Consider the following 19,538-nt stretch of genomic DNA (forward strand, 5'->3'; position numbering starts at 1 on the left):
GTGTTTGGCCTGCAGGAAATTGTGACGGGCATTTTTTTTTTTTTTTTTTTACTATTTTCAGACATGCCGTCACAGAGCCTTCCTTCTCCTTTTCTAGGTTAGCTTTGTTCTGCTAGCTTTCAGTTCTCAATCCCATAAAGGATTTCTTTCAATTTTGTGGTTGGCTGCATCACAATACTGGAGTTCTCCCATCTATACTCAAAGTATAAAACGTATCTACTTCTTTACTGTGCAGTAAACTGCAAACATCTCTCCATTTAACCAAGATATAACTATTTTACCTTTAATAGCACTAAACAACTACAACTCCCATGAGTCTTAGCTATAACCCCCAACTCAAAATCCCTTCAGAGCTGTTGTTGTTGTTGATGCCCCAATGGTAAGAATGGGTTTATCTTGTTTGAAATAATTAAGTGCTCAGGTTGTATTGGCCATAACGACGGTAAGTATCAAGTGAAATCAAATTATGGAAACGCTCAATGATATTTTGAGTCTTTTAGAAAGAAATTTGAAAGAAATACATCAAGGTTTTGAATTGGTTGCTAGCTAGTCTCTTTAAGGATAGCGTCGGCCGGCTAAACACCTGCGCTGACAACAGCTGAGTTAATTATCGGGTATTATATTTACATTTATATTTCGTAAAGCATAACGTTACAAGAGAAAACAAAAAAAATCAACGTTTAACGGCGGCCATGACGGCGACAACCCGTCGGTCACGTGCCCCGTTACGCGGTGACGTCGCCAACGGTCCTAATGGGGCGGGGCTCGTAAACGGAAATCTAAATAAAGGATCGTGCAGAAATTTACTCCAAGTGTCCCACTTTTTCTCGATAAGTAAAAGGTAAGTTTGCGTTGCGTTGTGACAAGTTATCAGATAAATGCGTGGTTGCACGGATGCGTTGCTGGAAAAAACCCGCAGGTCGGCGGTTTTTACTCCATGCAACTGAAATGAATTTGTCTGCCTTGTGCGACGCCATCACTGTGTGTGTGTATGTGTGTGTGTGTGTGTGTATATGTGTGTATATAAACCAACGGACAAAATGGCGCAATTGCCGAAAATTTCTGGCAACTCATCTTTTGGCCCGTGCGAAAGTGATCGAAATTTATTGGCAAAGGCCGGCGGCGCTGTTGCGGTGCACCGGCTTGAAGGTGGTCTGCGTTTTCCGGAATAACTTAACAAGCGCACCTTTTCTTCTGCTTGAGGAGAATGGGCCTCAATGAATGAAGTGTGTTTGGCAGTGTCGCCGTTTTTAAATCGCGCACATACACACAAGGAGGGGAGGGGAGGGGGTGGAGGTGGGGGGCTCAAGTCAGTGTTGTGATTTCCTGGTGCTCAGACGCGTGTTATTTTCTCCATCCAGGTAAATCTCGTGTGATGCCGATTCGCCGAGCGGTAGCGACTCCGACCCAGGAGAAGACCCCCTCCGCTGCAGCAGAGAAAGGTGAGGCCGGGTGGAGGGGATGAGAGGGGATGATGATGAGGAGGGGAGGGGGGCGTCCATCACCTGAACCAAAGCCCCCATGGACGCACCATAACCAGTGTGGTTTCAGAGCCCATCACAACCCACAACTGCACTCAAGTGTCTGTGTATGCAGCCTGTAGATGTCTGTGTGTTTATGCCATGTTTGTTTATACAACCCTCCACACCACAGACACAAGCCTCCAAACTGGTTTCACAATCAATACCACAATATTTGACACTGTGTTAAGCATGACTATTGGTGTTTACATGCAGATCTTTACTAAAAATAATGTCTCTGAGACACTTCACTGCAAATACAAGAGATACTACTTTGCTTTTTGCTTTTCACAAGGTCATATAGTGTGCTACAGCATGGAAAGCAGACAAAACACAAGGAAAATCACATGTCTGAAAGGTGTAAAAGTCGCCCAAGTAGCAGCAGCCTTTAAACTCTCAGTTCAGAAATCAGTTTTTAGAAGAAAATGCTACATAAATTAACTATGATTAGTCAATCGACATGAAATTAACGGCCAACTGTTTTTTGCAATTGATTCGTTTAAGAAAAAATACATACATTCTCTTGTTTCAGCTTTTTAAATGTGAATATTTTCTGTTTTCTTTAGTTTTCTATGACAGTAAACTGAATATCGTTGTGTTTTGGACTGTTGGTCAGGACAAAACAAGACATTTGAGGTTGCACCTTGGGCTTTGGGAAACATTGATTGTCATTTTTCATCATTTTCTGGACCAAACAACTAATTAATTAATTAATCAAAAACATCATAAACATGAACAACATACACATGAAACAAGCATTGCGTTAGCTAACATGATATATGTAAGGGATGATGTACAGTGAGCAGGTCGTTATTGTGAAAAGAACGCTGACAGGGTGATGTACATCATCCCTTACTTGATCATTGATGAACGTGGACCTACTTGCATGTCATACCCCCTTCTTTCTCCGTCTGTCTCATGTTTCATTGCTATCTCTACACTGTCAACTGCAAATAAAAGACATCGGAATTCATTTTTCCCTTATTCCCGTACCTCTTCTCAGAGCCCGAAGCCACCTCAGAGGAATCGCCTTCCGCTGACGAGGAGCAGGCCGCATCTTCAGCGGCGACGGCCGAGGGCAAGGCCGCCAGCGAGACGGAGCCCACAGAGAATGGAGAGAAGGCGGACGAAGGAGCCGCGGCCGAGAAGGGAGAAGAGGGGACGGAGAAGAAAGAGTGAGTATCACCGGAGAGCTAGGCTGCAACTCTGACAGCGATATTTCACTTTGATAGCACTTTTATCTGCTTTATATGATCCTTACCTCTGCTGGATGACAGTACTGCTCCTCTCATGGTTGCAGTGTTGCATTGCCAAAAGATGTGACCTGTCAGAGCCACATTCATTCCCACTTTACATGGTCATCAGACAGATGTTACCAGTCCCAGTGAATGCAGTCTTGGAGGAGTCCAGGAGGAGAGGACGTTAGCATCATGAAAGTCCGGTGATCATTTAGAAAGAGCAGCTTTAACTGCTCTTCACTACATACGTTTCAGAATAACATCCAGATAATGTTTTTGTTTTATCCACTTATTTAGAAATAAAATTAAACAAAACATCCTCTGAATTATAGAAAAAAAGCCTTCAAATTTTAGCTGTAGGTGACCAGATTGTTTGGGCGGTTCACATCCCTCAAGGATAAACTAAATGTTTTGTGACTTTTGTTTAGAGCGGTTGTCCAAAACATGTGTGGGAACCCAGCTAGTGTAAGGAAACAAATAATAATAAAAAAAAAGCCTTACATTTAGTTGTAGCAGATGGAAGTTAATAACTCTGATAATTTCTCCTCCTTCTCTTCTCCTAGACCTCGACAAAGCAAATAGTCAACATGAAGCTTAATAGAGGGAAAACATGCTCCGACACATAACCTCCTCTCTACAGACAGCACACTAGCATAGCAACTCAGCTAACGTCAAAAATTCCTATGGTGGTCATTAAGACAGTTGTTCTCAAACTTCATTTTGTCTTTCCCGTCGGCGTCAAACGGACAAAGTGACAAATGCAAGGACTGCGCGGCTGGACAGTGCGCAACACACTGCTATGTTCTCCTACTAAGGTGAGGATGTGATAAAGATAAGGGTGGTAACAATCACAGTGAAATATCGCTTCTAAAGAAAACCAACCGCATAACTAAACTTGTGTCTCGCTCCTTTTTTTTTTTTTCTCTTTTTTTTCTTTTTTTTTTGGTGACAGGTTGAAGGATGGCTACAAGTATGAGAAAGCCAAAGTCAAGAAGGTGAAAAGGACTATTCCTGCGTGGGCTAGCGTCACCGCAAGCAAAAAGCTTCCCGTTACCAACTTCGCAGGCACTCAGCACAGAGTGGATAATATCCTCATCGAAGCCGTAACGGTGTGTACGAAACCCGTCCCTCAACGCAGCCGGTTGTGTGTTTGTTTTGTCCTTTTTTTTGTTTAAAATAACCTGTAAACTCTTGTCTGTTTTCTTTGCAGTCTTGTAACGATAGATCCGGGGTTTCGTACCAGTCCGTTATGAAATATATTGTGAAGAACTACCCCGGGATGGAGCTTGATAAGAAGAAGTTCCTCATCAAGAAATCAATGAAGAAACATTTGGAGAAGGGTACGATCAAACAGGTAAAGGATGTACGGATGGAAACGAAAAACACAGTCTCAAATCTCTCTTTAACATAACGTTCGTGCTTAATTAAAATGAATCTCACTGATCGTTAAAATGTGTTGGAGCCCGGTAAATACGTCGAGTCCGCTCACTCTTGTTTTTGTTTTCTCTCTCGCACAGCTGAAGGGTAAAGGCCTCTCAGGAACCTTCACCATTGGGAAGCAGTCCACCTCGTCTAAGGTATGTTAGAGCAGAGGAAGACAGTGATGTACAACAGTTTGATACTCAGTAGTTTAATTTTAGCGTACTTTCTTTGAATCTCAGTAGCTCAGGGCTCGTGTTTATCGAGCATTTCAGAGAAGGAAAAATGGCCCTAAAATTCTCATTTTGTCTTTCTTAAATACAGGAAGAGAATTTTTTTTTTTTTTTTTTTTTTCAACTTCCTGAACTTCCTGGAAATGAAGGTCATGTTAAAAAATCACTTTTCAGACATTTTTTTTTTAAGCTCCTCATCATGACCTTTTGTGACTCCAGTAATTCTTGGCATCCTGACGCACTGGTAGAAACTTATGACTCATATTTAATTTACTAGTCAGGAATTAATTTTGTCTGTGGCAGCAAAACTCGATGTAAGAAAAAGTGAAATATACAGTAAATAGTTTGTATTTTACTGCTTCGAGTGTCCTTCAGTGTGAATCATTCACATCAGGGTTTTAAAGTCCTAGCAGTGATTTAAAGGTGCTTTATAAATACAAGCCTGGCAAAATGAAACAACAACAGCGAGTGACATTTTCAACTCTTAAGGTGCAAAACTGAAATCCTTGTGAGACAAATGGGCCTCCAGTCAGTTTCTTTTTCTTTTTGAGGCGTTTTCTACAACGTCCCGATTCATAGATGAGTAAGAGGTTGTTGCTCAGCACCAGAAGATATTCAGGAGACGACAGTAATACTATGTATTAGATCTAATCAACAGTTTTCTTTTCCCGTTTCTCCCATCGGGATGTGTTTTGGTTGTAATGGTCGTGTCTGTAAATGGGTGGTGTTTTTTTTTTTAGAAAGCTGCTCAGAAGCAGGAGTCTCTGGGAGATGCTCTGCCTCTCATCATCACTCGGCTCTGTGAGCCCAAAGAGGCCTCCTACAACCTGATCAAGAAATACCTAGAGCAGCACTTCCCCAGTCTCAACATCGAGAGCAGGTACATGACGTTAAAATGATCGTTTCCCCGTTGACTGTTGATTTAAGTGTCAGACATGAACGAGAACTTTAACTGTAACTATGTTTGAGCTCCTGAAGCACATACTGTGTTACCAGTGACCTGGATTTCAGTCTCTTTAACTTACAAAAAAAGGGGGTCTGTAACATTGTGTTATTAAGTGGGATTATCGAATATATATGAAGGATTTATTGACTCTGATTCGTCCTCAGGCCAGATGTCCTTAAGACAGCTCTGGTAAAGGCAGTAGAGAAAGGACAGCTGGAGCAAATCACTGGGAAAGGAGCCAGAGGGACTTTCCAGGTAAAGATGTTTTTTCATAACACCATTTTTTTATCATTTCTCTTCTAAAATGAGTGATATTTCATGTTACAAATGACTGACAGCACATGAAATGCTCAGTTCTTGGCAACATGAAATTAAATCCTCTACAGTGGCCAAAGATGTAGTGTTTGTCATCCACCACATGTCACACATTCTCCTCTCTTAACTATCATCTGTGTATTTGTAAGTTTTAAACAGTAAAAAGCTTATGAGAGCAACTCAAAAGCAGTTCCTGGATATTATTTATTGTCTCCTGGCCTATCAGGTTATTATCTTCTAACTTATTCACCTAACTTATTCAGTTTACACAAGTCCTGTCTCATGCAGGTGTCAGCAGTCGGTAACATCTTGCATGGTAACTTGGTCAGTCTGAAAAATGAGAAGCACCCACACTGAACCACCTCAGGAGCTGCTTTGTTTCCAGGCCAGACACAGGTCTACAGTGCCAATCAATCTGCCTGCTTGGGTATAGTTGTATTTTAGTATTTCAGTCCAATTGGATTATTGCAAGCTTAAGATATTGCCAGGCAAGTATTCTTTATAAAACATTAAAACCAGGAGGAAACAAGAGAAAAGTGTCAGTTTAAATATGATAGGCCTACTCTCTCTCTCTCTCTCACTCTGGCCGTGTGGGGAAACGAGAGGCAGGTGAATGAACTGTAAACCAAACCATGTGTCCTAAAAAAAAAAAAAAAAAAGTTTATACGCGACTGTCTTGTCACAGCTGAAGCGTACCGGCAACCAGGTCCTGCTGAAAGGCGGCGCCTTGGAGGACGCCATCACAGCCGCCATCACAGCCATGAACGAACCTAAAACCTGCAGCACCACCACTCTACGCAAATACCTAGTAGACGCCAACAAGGATAGAAAGGAGTATCAGTTAGGTAAGTGAAGATAACTGTCAGTTGCAGCCGTTGACCCTGATCAGACCGAGTGCTCTTTGCTGGTTGCAGAATAAGAGGCGCAACGCACCTCCTTTTTTTTTTTTTTTTTTTTTTTTTTTGTTGAAGACTACAATTTATTTTTTTAAAAAAGAGCAGCTTGCTGCCTCTTTTTTGTTATTGTTGCTAGGCAACCACCAAATCACCTGTCCTTAGCCCAACCATTATTTTGCTGTGAAGTGAACTCACTCCAGGCTTGCTGTTTTCTGTTCAGACCGTTGTAACTATGGTTGGTGAAGTCATACAGCTCCACGTATCCAGCAACAGCCATCACTAGTTTGTCCTCCATGACCGTTACCTCCACTTGTTGTCGTCAAACCCACAAAAGGCCCGCCTCTCAATTAATTCGTTTGGTCAATGGGGGAGGAAAAAAAAACTGCTAATGACGTCGGGTGCCTTTCCACTCTGAGTTAAACTTGAGGCATTCAGGGGGGGTTCCTATAAAAACGGGAGGCGGATGGAGCAGGAAAAACACGAGGTGCTCAGCAACGCAAAGCAGCGAGCAAAAAGCTTCACTGTCATTAAACAAGTACAAGAAGCCATCGTAGGCTGTTTTTTAAAAAGCGCTCTGTCTGATCAGGGCTCTTAAGTTTCCAAATGGGGGGAAAACCACAACAAAAGACCAACAACAAGACTGCCGTCGCCGTCCCCTAAAACTACGCCGCTAGATTTGGGTAACAATGTTTGTGCATCTAAAAAAAAAAAAAAATGGTGTTACTAAAAGGTGGTTTCTTTAGTGGCCAATCTGAGGAGGACCCTGACAAAGTGTAAAGTACTCGGCTGGATGGAGCAGATCACTGGTCATGGCTTCACAGGGACCTACCAGCTCTCGTTCCCCTTCTACCCGAGGTATATCAACCACATTTGGCGAAAGTAGTTCCATTTTTTATTTACACATTCACTCACTCAGAATACTGTTTCTTTATCACACTTTTATTAATGATTATTAAGACACTGTGACGGTCGGCAACGCACAAATACCTGAAGATGCAGATTGTTCTCCTACTTATGAGGATCTTGAAATGATGTCATCTTTATTTCTTAACTCTGAGATTCTAGGTGATTTCTAATGAGACAACGTCCATTTTTATTTATATAGTCCAATATCACAAATTTGCCTCAGGGAGCTTTACAATCTGTACAGCAATACAACATCCTCTATCTTTTAGATAGGTAAGTAATAATTAAAAGAAAAAGATCTCCAAGTTTTTCCCTTTGCAGTCTGCTCCCATAATCAATAGTTAAAATGTTTTAAAGCCAGCATCCAAAAAACAAAAACGTCCTGTCATCATGTCTTCAGGTATTTTGCAAACTGTAAATGGTTGTGTGATACCGCAGAGGATCACACAACTGACGTACTTGTTTTTGCACGCCTTCTCAGATCATTTTCATTTGAATCTTTCTCTTTTAGCCCCACTATCCTGTACCCAGACAAGTTCAAAGAGCCTCCGAAGACGAACCATCCACCGAAGCGGAAGCAGATGATCGAATCTTCTGACGAGGAAGAGTCTGAAGACGACGAGGAGGAGTCAGAGGACGAAGCTCCTTCCCGTAAGAGGTGGGTGTAAAAAGTTCTGATTTTGATCTGTAGTTGGTATTTATAACACAGTAAGCTGTAGTCTGCAGGGAGTTTCCCCCCATCATTTATAGTGACACTTAAGTAACTACTTCCATGAAAAGAGTAATGCCCGCGCGCTGACTCGGCACCCGAAGGTACATTAATCCCAAAAAGTGGGAATTCAGAGACAGTAATATCTCAAATATATCAAAAAACGTTGAAAGTTTTAAATTTAAAGTGCAGAAAATGTACGTGAAGGTGAAACACACTAACTTAAATATATGTTGAGACTTTGGACATAAATCGAAAATATATATATATATATATTCATGGTGTCAGAATTTGAGGAGTAAAGCTGTCCCCTTTCCTCAGAGAAGAACACTATTAACGTCTCACCATTTTAAAATATTTTGAGCTGATGCAGCTGCAACTAGGATCTAAATAAATTGGTGGTTGTTTCATCACTGCTGTTTCCCAGGAGCGTCACACCTACATGTGATGTCTGTATAATTACACTCGTCCTACTCAAGTAACTGCCGTCTTCTCACTTCTTAGGAAATCGCAGAAGAGGCCTCCGCCCAAGGCTCGCCGTCCTCCACCAACCAAGAAATCTCGGAGCGTCAGCCAGTCAAAAGCTAAAGGCAAGGGACGTGCTCTGGCAAAGAAATCCCCGGCCAAGAAAGCCGCGTCTTCAGCCAAGAGAACGGCGAGAAGAGAGTCTAAGAAGGAATCCACACCACCGCCTAAAGCCACGCCCGTTAAGAGAGGAGCTCCCGCGAGAAAGCCCAAAACGCCAGCCGTCAAAAAGCTGAGCAAAAGCGGGTCCAAGCGACCAGCGTCTAGAGAGTCATCCCCAGAGGAGCCCGCAGTCACAAGGGAGACGGGGAGGAGCCTTTCTAAGAGATCAAAGCCCGAGGAGTTGTCCCCAGAGGAGCCCGCAGTTAAAAAACAAGCGACCAAAGGCGGGTCCAGACGGTCCGAGCCTGAAGAGTCCTCCTCCGAAGAGCCCGTAGTCGGAAAAGGTGGGAAGAGAAGCAAGCAGTCCACTCGCAAGTCCATGAGAGGGAAAAACTGAGCCCAGGAGCGCCTTCCATAAAACTGGGACGCTCTGAATATGCAGCAGTCTGCCGCTTTATTTCAGTGCCCTCTCTCTCTCTCTCTCTTTTTATCTTTTTTTTTTTTTCTTCTTCTCCCTTTTTAACGGGGCAAGTAGTTTTGTTTTTTTTTATTTCTATTGTAGAAATAAGAACGATATCCTACCAGTTAAGTTTACTGTACATTGAGAGTATCTGAATATCCTTTTTAAACACCATGTGTAGAAAAGTTCAGTTAGTGTTGCCGTTTAAAACAGATGTGTGACCAACTGCCAGGTTGGCAGCATAGCAAGATCCGACATACTGTTATTAGAGCCATGTAGTGACTTCTGTTTTTATAACTCTTCCTCATCCACTCTTTAAGTGTTGGCAGCACACATTCCTTAATATCAAATGAAGTGAGATCTCAGTGTTTTCGAGGGTTGAAAAGACTGTGTCCTTTTTAAGTTAAAAAAACGGTGGGTTTAAATTTGAACTGATACTAATATTATTAATCTTTTATGAAACACAGATTTTAAGGGTGTTGTCCTGTGTGTCCTGGGTATAAATTACCATATTTTTTGCCATGCAGTTCTGCATTAGAATCTGAATTGTTATCCATATTTGTCTTTTTATATATAATCCCATATTTGTTTATTTGATAACAAAAAAAAAAAAACAATTGCCCCTAGAAAAGATTAGGTCTGTGACAGGTTGAGGACTTAACAGAGGATAAAACACTATGTTAGTATTCATTCAAGAACAAGTCAAAAATGTCTTTTGATATGTGTGTTAACAAGCATATACATACATTGATTTTATTGCTGCACAGCTGTAATTCAGTACCAAACTCAGAAATGTGTGTTGTGAATAAGAAAAAGGAGGATAAAAGCTCATACATACCCTGCATGCATGTATTCCTTGTGTTGTTAAGCTTTTTTTCCAAGTCATTAATAAAATGGCTATATTTGTAGACTCTGTTTTTTTCAATTATCATTTAATTTACTGTACAAGGAGAAAATATTAAATTTCTAAAAGTATACTCATTCCAGAAGAGAAAGTAAGATGAAGTATTTTATGTAACCTGATGATTCGCTGTAATGAATTATTAGTTTATGGGTTTCTTTGTCCTGGACAAAACTTCACAGTTTTGTATAATGATGCCATAGCTCAGTGCTTCCCTGCAAGTTTCCTTGAAGGAATTTCAAATTTAGAAACTCAACGATTAAATTAATCTTGATTGTCACTTCCTGAAGGTCATTGGCCAGAAAACCAAGTCATTAAAAATAACAAAAAAGAGGAGATGACTTTACATGAAAACATTAAAAAAAAACAGAGCACATCAGTTGTTTTGTATTGTTTGAAGAGGAGTGAGGTTTTTTGTTTGTTTGTTTTAAATCTTTATTTAACCACGAAGTCCCTTGAGATTGAAATCTCTTTTCCGGCCACAGCACACCAATTACAGTTTCAATAGGGAATACAAACATCTAACACACAGGGACTAAATCCAGCTCATATAAGCAGTCGCATCTCTCTGTGACATTTACTTTCAACAGGGCTTTAATTTTTCCAAGGGGACTAGATTATTAAAATGTAGAAAGCTCTACAGATCATTCTTAATCCAGAAACTCAGTGCAAACCCCTAATGAAGACTGCTGGAGGTCTGAGTCAGGTGGTTACTTACAGTATATATGAGGCCAGTTTACCCAGCGTGGCCTTGTACACAAAAATATACAAATGAAGTTGTCTGCGTAGACTTAGTGACGGCCAGTCTACCAATTCATACAGCATACAATTACGAGTACAGGAACTAGAGTTAGTTATAAATCAGAGAGCTCAAAGAGTCCAAAACACTTTAAAAAGGAACCTGTACAAGTTTTTTCCCAGCTAACATGTTAAAAGCGAGCCTTGTTTCGAAGATAAAAACCTATACTTAGTTTCAGCTTCTTCACAACATTTTCAGTGTGAACTCTGAAAGAAAGTTTGTCATCCAACCAGATATCTAAATACTCACAAGTTGACACTTTGGATTGAGTCCCCATTTAAAGTCTATAGGTTTGTGTCACCTGAGGATTTGGAACGAGCCCTAGAAAAAGTCATGAATTTGGTTTTCTTTGCATTATGAACTAACTTGGGCCCGTGTAGTGAGACTTGAAGCTGTTGAAATGCTATCTGAAGCTCATTAATAACTTGGCTCAGTGAAGAGGCAACTGAGTACGCTACACTTTGCAAGTCCTTCCCGATGTTGTTTATAAATATAGAAAATAAAATAGGATCTAAAACTGAGCCTTGGGGGACACCCTCTCTAAAAAGTCTGATTTAAGACCATCTGTAAAAACACACTATGCGAAAGAAGGGTTTTGAATTTGCATATTAAACTATGTGGATATGATCTTACATGGATATTAGTATTAAATTGATCAAATGAATATAGAACATCTGGCTGTGGAGAGGGGTACGAGGGGTGTATTTTACTTTTAAGTCCCCCTCTACTCAAAAATGTGTTTTTTTTCCTCCTTCAGTCGGTTGTTTGAGCTTCACAGTGCAGAATGATTTATGTGAGGAATTTGTTTTCACATTCATCTGCTGAAGAGGGAAGTTCCTCTGTGTTCACCTTGAGTTTAACCTCATGGTACCTGTGAGCATCATTTGGGACATCATAACTATTTTGGAGCCAATCACGGTCCAGTATTCAACTTACACAAGTGTGATGTGGAAACCTGAAGTCTCCAGAATGGACTTTTCAGTGAAGTAGAGACATCTTGTATCCAGATGTTAAACCTCTGAAATCAAAAATATTTGAATATTCATAGATTCTGGATTTATTTTTATGAGGGAAAAGGATTATATGTTATTTTAAGGATTTTAAAGGGCTAATAATAATTTTTAAATGTTTGTTTACATGTCTGAGGGGATCTTTAATATTTTATATTTTAATCACAAGTTATCAAAACTCCATCAAACTACTTGGGAGTCCCAGATTCACTCGTCATTATGAAGTTTGTTTGTAATGATCATGATTGTGGCAAAAACATATTAGATTCAAATTATTATTCAAAGCAGAGTATTTATAAACATCTTAAAACATGTCTGGAGGGAATCTTTGAGAACGATTTCGAGATGAGATATATGAGTATATTTATTATATTCTGCTTTCTTATATAAGATGAAATGCATTGTTGAAGATTTTTTAAAAAGTGCTATGAAACCTTTTTTGCCTTATGAGCCTTTAAAAACCTTTTAAGATGATTGTTTTAATGCTTTTTACTCGAGTAAAAATGACTTCTTCCACTTCTGGATGCGTGACGTCATCGGGGCGAATTGCGCAATCACCAGGAATTTGAGGAGCTGGAAAAAAAAAAATGTTTGGATAGAGAGAGAGCAGGGGGAGGGTGGAGTGATCCAACGCCTTATCTTCCGCTTAGTTTGACATTATAGGAAGAGAAGTGTTTATATGTGTAAAGGCTTCCTCCGCCTCCTTCTCCTCCCCGGCTTCCTCTCCCTCGAGCCCCGCCTCGGGCCAGCAGCACACCTGGTCCTCGAAGAAGCAGCAGCAGGTAAGTTGAGGAGGTGTTGAGAGTCTTGTGTCCACTACGGTGTGTGAAGAAGACTCAGGCTGGGTGGAGGAGGAGGTGGTGGTGGAGACTCTCCGGTTCTGAAAAGTGAGTTTTCTTTTTTTTTTTTCTGATTTTAAATCCTCGTTTACAGCTTTTGAGTTCAGGTTGAGACGGTGAACACAGGGCGGAACCGGCTCAGCCAGTGTTTGTCATGTTGCTTTCACTCACACAGTTTGGTTTTTGTTAACAGTCCGGGAAATGTCTTGACGGTAAACTTAGTAAAACAAATAAAAATGTCCCATGTGGCGGCAACTGTGACGCATTTACTACGCTGAAAAAAAAAAGTGTGTTAAAGGGGGAAATTTGTTTACCTGCAAAATAGCACTTCCAAGGCCTGTATGAAAATCACATTTAATAGTCTTAAATCTGACTTCTGTCGTCCTTAAATATTACAAGATGGACGTCTAGTCTATAATACGGTGCTGAAACCTTGTTTTATTTAATTATTAACCTCCTGTAGCTCCACTATTGTGATTGTTTGACTCAAGAGTTTAGAGTTCCTTAAATTTTTGCACGTTTTGACATTTAAAATTAACTCTTTTTTTACCTTCTTTTTAATCTTCTTTTTAATGTCCTGGTATTTTCTTTGGTTTTACAGAGATAAACAGGCATCATGGGTGAGGCACCAGCCAGAGAAGATGGTACAGTGACACGATCAGCAGAGGTAACTTCAGAAATGTGATTTATTTTATTTTATTTTATTTTATTTATTTATTTATTTTTATCTGTATTAGTTTCTTTTTTGTGTGTGTGTTTTGCCTGAAGTTATGTCTTTACTCTCAAGTATGTGGGCTCATTTCCTGTGGATGACTGCTGTTTGGATGACCAGATGGAGCAACTGCACACGCAGCTGAAGTCCCTTAAAGTGAGTCCTGAGACCCTTGAGGTTTCTTGAGAATTTTACGGAGAATATAATAACTAACATGTTGTTTGTCTTCAATCAGGCATGCAAGAGAAGAAGGTCTGTATCCCTGAAATTCTCCAATAAAGGTGTGAAAATGTACAACGAGGATGAAACGGTAAGGACGGTGGTTTGTCTCTGACGAAAACATGATGAGAATATATAGACGGGTCGATCTGATGATTGTGTTTTAACCTGCCGACCTGGTCTGCAGACCCTCCTGATGGCTCATGCTCTGCGGAGAGTCTCTCTGTCCACCGCTCGGCCCGTTGACGCGCAGTTTGCCTTCGTCTCCCACAACCCCGGCAGCACTGACACCCAACTGTACTGCCATGTGTTCAAAGCGAGGCATGCCAGAGCTGTAAGAAATGAATCACAGACATGCACGCAAATTCTTCATTTTGTTTTCACTTCTTTAACTTGTATCAAAGTTGATTTCATTTACAACCAAGTCAATGAAAAGATTCCAGATAAGTTTACTAGTATTTAGAAAATGACAGTTCTAGTGACAAAAGATTACTTGCACTAAACTTAAAAGTTTTGTAATCCCATTGTGGAAATATCTGTGGGAGTTTGACATGATTGTTGTCCTGTTGCATTAAATGCATTAAAGCTCTGGGCACGGATTGACAGTTTCCTACCTGAAAGCATTACGACCATCAAAGTTGAAATTAGTTGAACCTTTAATCACAGGTAAACGTCATCAACTTACGTCCAGTGAAATTTGCACAAAAAGCTTTGACAGACTCTTGAGACGCTGCCACAACACAACTACAGCTCGGACAATAACTGATGTAAACATACATCTTAATAGAAGATAGAAACACTTACTGTAAAATTTGGGGATTTATTATTATTTTTGAAATGACCTTTAGAGAACACAAGAAGGAGACTTGACTACACTAGATACAGTTGACAATATGCAATCCCAATCATCTCTTATTTTAAACGAACAAATTCAGCTAATAGAACATAACTATTTAAAATCTGTTCTGTTCTTTTGCCCACAACCCTTGTTGGATCGATCTACTGTCAACTGATCGTGGCCTAAAGTGGAGGAGGCAATGTTTTATAGACAATGTAAAAGAACAATGTAACCATTTGTTCTTTTTTTTTTTCTCTGCGTTAGGCTCAGTTCCTGAACCTGCTGCTTTGCCGCTGTTTCCAGCTGTCTTACTTAGAGAAGCACCCAGAGGAGGCCCAGGAATACTCTGCCGGTTCAGCACCTCGTCGCAACCCCTCCCTGCTCAACCACGGCTTCCCTCTCAGCGTCAGTGCCCTGGTGTCCTTCAGAAGAGCCCCTTTTCGAGGGTTGTTGCCAGGGACAAAGGTTTGGACTTTAACATCTTCCTCCATAAACTACAAGTTAATATTATTGCTTTACCCTCTTGAACCCTAGTATTTCCCTTCTAGTCACAGTTTACCCTTTTTACATGTTACATTTTTGCGTGATGTTGTCCCATTTAACCTAAATCATACTTGTGCTTCATGAAATATTAACACTTGGGGCACTTCAAAGCGTCTATAATCTATATTTTTATATTAATAATTGATCAAATGACTCTGTATATGAAATGGGTTGCTTGTAGTGACAGATTATGGATTTAACAAAGGGCCAACAGGGAGAAAAATGCAAAACAAAATCAGTATCTCAGTATCTATCAGTAGATATGAGTATCTCAAATAAAACAAAAAAAAAATCACATTTAACCAGCTCCACTAGTTTAGTGAATGAATAAGATTGTATTTTCTTTTCCTCATCTGTAGAAAAGTCAGAAGTCTTCTGATGACCCGCACAGCAGCCAAGATGAAGTCTTCCCCACCTCCTCCCCCTCCCTGACGCGCAAGAAAGCCATCCGCAACAAAGTACTGAGCTCTGGAGCCTACCGCTCCTTCACTTTCACACCGCTCAAACAGCGCAGTGTTCAGGAGCGACTGAGTGCGTCACAAGGTGGGCCCAGTGTTCACAGAGCGCTTTCAAGAGTCAGAGAGTTGATTAGGTAAAAGCAAACCCCTCAGTGTGAGGTGATGGGCAGTCACTCACTGTCTGTTTGTGGTGTCAGAATGCACTGCAGTAGTGGGATAATCAACGTTATAAGGTGATGGATAATCTTGTCTCACGTGGGTTATACATTTTCTTTAAAGCTTCTCACAGTTTAGAGCCTCTCCTCGATGTTCATTTGACTCTTTGTTTGAACAAGCTGGAACACGAGCTTTGTTTTTAGGGGTTAATTTCATCACCATTTGTTTTGTTCATCTCAGTCCTGCTATGTCTAAACCAAACACTCCCTTCACTGAGTTGGGATTACACTGGATGTGTTCCCAAGCAAACACGTCTGGTGGAATATCTCCACTTTTGGAGCGCTCTCGGAATGTAAACAAATCCCAAATTCATAATGATTCCCCCTCCTTTTTATATTTGAAACAGGAAAGGGCAAAGACAAGACACCAGCGAAGAGATCCCGCGCTCCGAGCTTGGCCGAAACAGAAGAAGCACTGGCTCAAGCGGTGTGGTGTTGGGCCGGTATCGCAACGTGAGTGTCACTCCAACATATCTCACATTAATCCGTCTCCTGGCCCTTATTTTCCCTTGAATATATTAGTGGGTTTCTAAGGAAGTGTTTTCTTTATCGCAGTGACAGCAGCTATTCCCTGCTCGCAGACGATGTTCTGGGATCATACCTCCTGTGCCAACATCCTAAAAAACCAAAATGTGGCTCTCTCATCATTCGCTTCCCGTCTGGCCTGATCACCCACCTCATAGAAAACACTCGTAAAGGGAAATTCCTGTTGGAGGTAATTATCTTGTCAAGACAGGTAAAATCTTGTACGTACTTTCAGGCTAATATTTTGCTTAGATTTGTAGTGACAACAAAATCAAAAGTAGACTCCGAACTACAGAGAAAAACTTTCCTCTCTTTAAATGTATGTTCGACTTTTTATTCTTTTCCACAAGTTCTATAACATTTTAGTCTAATATTGTAACTTTTTTCAAGACTGATACCAATACCTCATATTTCACATGGATAGGCTGATCTTCCATTAAGGTCGCTTGTTGATAATTTGATACGTATTTCACTGTAATTCAGTGTAAATTGAAGTATCTAGGCTAGAATTCAGTCATTATATTAAAAATCAAAAACAGTCTTTTGGCTAAATCTGATGTATTTGCATCATATTGATGTTACGTAACCTCAAGGTCCATAAGATCAATGGCAGCGCCCTGTGTGGCAGTGGCTACACTGGCTCCATCTTATTTATATTTAAAATGACCTAGTTGGCTTTTTGTATCGCTGTTTATTGTTTGTTGTCTGTGTGAACCAGGTAACACAATTTCATTCTGCTGTGCATCTCTAGAGGGTACGATAAAGTTAACCCTGAACCTTAAATAACGTCTGTTGTCCAAGATAAATAAACCAATAAAGTGAAGTAAATCAGAGTAGCCATAGTTGTGACTTTTCAGTGTATCAATCTCTGTACTTTTTTACTTTTTAGTGATTGTCTCTCTTTGTTTTTTCCTTGTGGCAGAAATGCAAGACTGAATTCGCTTCAATAGCAGAATTGATTGAACACTACACAGAGAACCGGGATGAGCTGCCGTGCCCGCTGAACTGTGCCCGAGTAAACCACTGCTATGAGTGGGAGGAAAGTACCAGCAAGCTACAGTCTGTAAAGCTACACAAGAGCCCGAACAAAGCCAAAATTAAAAGTACTCACAGAAGGGAATGGGTTTAAACCCTGTACTCTGGAGCTTGTGGATCGCCAACCTCTAAGACTTTAAAATATGTGACACCTTTTTTTTTTTTTTTTTTTTTTTTTTTTTTTTGCACATATCTTACATTTTGAATCACATTTGAAGTTGTGGGGAAGCTTCACAAACTTTGTAAAACACAATGCACCTATTAGTGTGTTGGCACTTAATGTATATAGTATACAAGTTGTTTCGTCAGGATAAGGGTACTTCTATGTCAAAGATTTAATATTTTGTTCTTGCTGCTTTTATGTTTCTCAATATAATGTTTTAATATATGTGCCTGTAAGGCATCAGATGAGTTATTAATGTTTTTAAGATGTGAAACTTCTGAGTTCACAGTATTTACTCTATCAATATGGGTTTTGGGGCCCAGATTGTTGCACCTGATGGCAAAGCCATGACTGTTTTTTACCTTCCATTATCAAAATGTTATGCAAATATATTTGCTAAAATTTTATTGTTTGTCGGAATTTTTCTTTATTACATGTTGTTCTATTTCTGTTAAGCTATTACAGCTGGGCAATATTTAAGTCAAAATACATATCAATGTGTCCTGATATGAGAAAATAATGGAAAATGTCGCCTATTCTTTTCTTTATCAGGACACCTCAGAGTGTATAATATGAATACACCATGGCTGCTTACAAAGAAAAAAGGTAGGCTGTGTTCAAATTGTTTTCTACCTTTTTTGGCTGGAACACAACAGCAGGGCTAGCCCTATAAATGTCACTGACTAAGTGAGTCACTGACTGAATGATGAGGTGACACCATTGGTGATGACACCATGGAGGAGATTAAGCTGTTAAATTTAAATTAATTTTCGTTTTATTTTACTAAGCTACATACCAGTTTGGATTTTGGTTATAGCTACATTACAGACTGAATAACATAATTTACTGCATCTCTCTGTCAATGAGGTTATTTTTTTGTGAGGGGAGCTTTGAGTTGAGATTATTTTGTCACAGTACAGTCAGGTAGCTGTGCTGAAGCTGAGCTGCAGCTGCAGCTGTCAGCAGGAAGAACGATCATACTGTCCTGAAAAGTTTGTACTCCTGAGTCCAACTTGTGAAGTCCAAACTAGCGAGTATGCAAGACTGAACTTGGCGTACTTGGTATTGAGAAAGGCTCTATGTCAAACTGGCTTCAGTCAAAGCCCGGCACACTTCCTGGGGGTTTGGTCGCCACATCCTGTATCTGTCGTTTCTAATGAAGAGTTTGAATTGTACCTAGGTTTGTTTCACTGGTATTATTGTATGAAGCATAATAATTACCTGCTATTGATATACCTTGCATACTAATTAAGATTAGAACATAGCCACAGTATAAACTGATATAAGTATGATGTGTCCTTTTGGGATTTTGGTTTACATTTTTATTGTATTCCTGGTCTCAGAGGCTGCACCACTTACAGTAATTAACACACCATACCATCTTTCCACATTACACCACATAATGATTTTTCTTAAAGTTCATATTTTTCACCTGTTAGTTTTAGATTAAATTATTGAGAAAAATACCACTTTCCTGCAGCAAATTACCTGATAACCTACACCGTAGAAAATGACCATTAGCCACATACTAAATATTGTCACATGAACAATATGTAGTTAAAAACCTAATGTTTGACTGTCAACTTTGCACAGCTCATTACCACTGAAACATGTATTGCATAGACAATCTTTGATTTGTCTAGAAAGAGCAGCTAATACACAGTTCATAAATGATGGGACAGGACCCCAAACATGTTACTTGATATGTGTCATATATTTTTGGCTTTAGTGGTGTAGTCTATAACATTTTGAAATCTATAGAAAAATTACCCATTTATCACCAAAAAGGAACATTATGTAAACAGTTAAACTATACTTGCTAGCTTTAATGTCACCAAGTGAGTTATTCTAAAAAAAATGAAAAAAAAAAATCATATTTCATATTCATTGACAGGTAGACCTTTAAAGGGCTGACCAAAAGTAACTTTGACAAGGTGACTAAAAACAGTAACCTTAACCAAGAGGTAACGTTAATACTAACGTTAGCTGATATTTGAGTAAAGAAAATATGA

General features: G+C 39.9%; 2 protein-coding genes across 8 annotated transcripts; both read left to right on the forward strand.

The window, feature by feature from the left end:
• Positions 1-317: 317 nt before the first annotated feature.
• Positions 318-10,177, forward strand: hp1bp3 (heterochromatin protein 1, binding protein 3). 5 transcript variants are annotated; one of them, XM_044349831.1, is made up of 13 exons: positions 318-379; positions 1,362-1,442; positions 2,524-2,695; positions 3,511-3,573; positions 3,711-3,867; positions 3,969-4,112; positions 4,276-4,335; positions 5,151-5,290; positions 5,521-5,611; positions 6,357-6,516; positions 7,311-7,422; positions 7,985-8,131; positions 8,687-10,177. In XM_044349831.1, the coding sequence occupies exons 2-13, from the start codon at positions 1,376-1,378 to the stop codon at positions 9,204-9,206; spliced, it is 1,833 nt and encodes a 610-aa protein (XP_044205766.1). In that variant the 5' UTR covers positions 318-379; positions 1,362-1,375; the 3' UTR covers positions 9,207-10,177. The 5 variants fall into 5 exon arrangements, with proteins under 5 accessions (XP_044205766.1, XP_044205765.1, XP_044205768.1 ...); XM_044349830.1 differs by lacking the exon at positions 318-379 and adding an exon at positions 738-841; XM_044349832.1 differs by lacking the exon at positions 318-379 and adding an exon at positions 1,206-1,226.
• A 2,407-nt stretch (positions 10,178-12,584) lies between these two features.
• sh2d5 (SH2 domain containing 5) lies at positions 12,585-17,933 on the forward strand. Of its 3 annotated transcripts, none has more exons than XM_044348226.1 (10): positions 12,586-12,866; positions 13,420-13,485; positions 13,606-13,686; positions 13,766-13,840; positions 13,937-14,083; positions 14,852-15,052; positions 15,490-15,673; positions 16,151-16,256; positions 16,359-16,518; positions 17,251-17,933. In XM_044348226.1, the coding sequence occupies exons 2-10, from the start codon at positions 13,435-13,437 to the stop codon at positions 17,455-17,457; spliced, it is 1,212 nt and encodes a 403-aa protein (XP_044204161.1). In that variant the 5' UTR covers positions 12,586-12,866; positions 13,420-13,434; the 3' UTR covers positions 17,458-17,933. The 3 variants fall into 3 exon arrangements, with proteins under 3 accessions (XP_044204163.1, XP_044204161.1, XP_044204162.1); XM_044348227.1 differs by having other exon boundaries at positions 12,586-12,761; XM_044348228.1 differs by lacking the exon at positions 17,251-17,933 and having other exon boundaries at positions 12,585-12,866; positions 15,490-15,722; positions 16,359-16,421.
• The last annotated feature ends 1,605 nt before the right edge of the window (positions 17,934-19,538 follow it).

This window comes from Thunnus albacares, chromosome 4 (assembly GCF_914725855.1).
Source record: "Thunnus albacares chromosome 4, fThuAlb1.1, whole genome shotgun sequence".
Lineage (NCBI taxonomy): Eukaryota > Metazoa > Chordata > Actinopteri > Scombriformes > Scombridae > Thunnus > Thunnus albacares.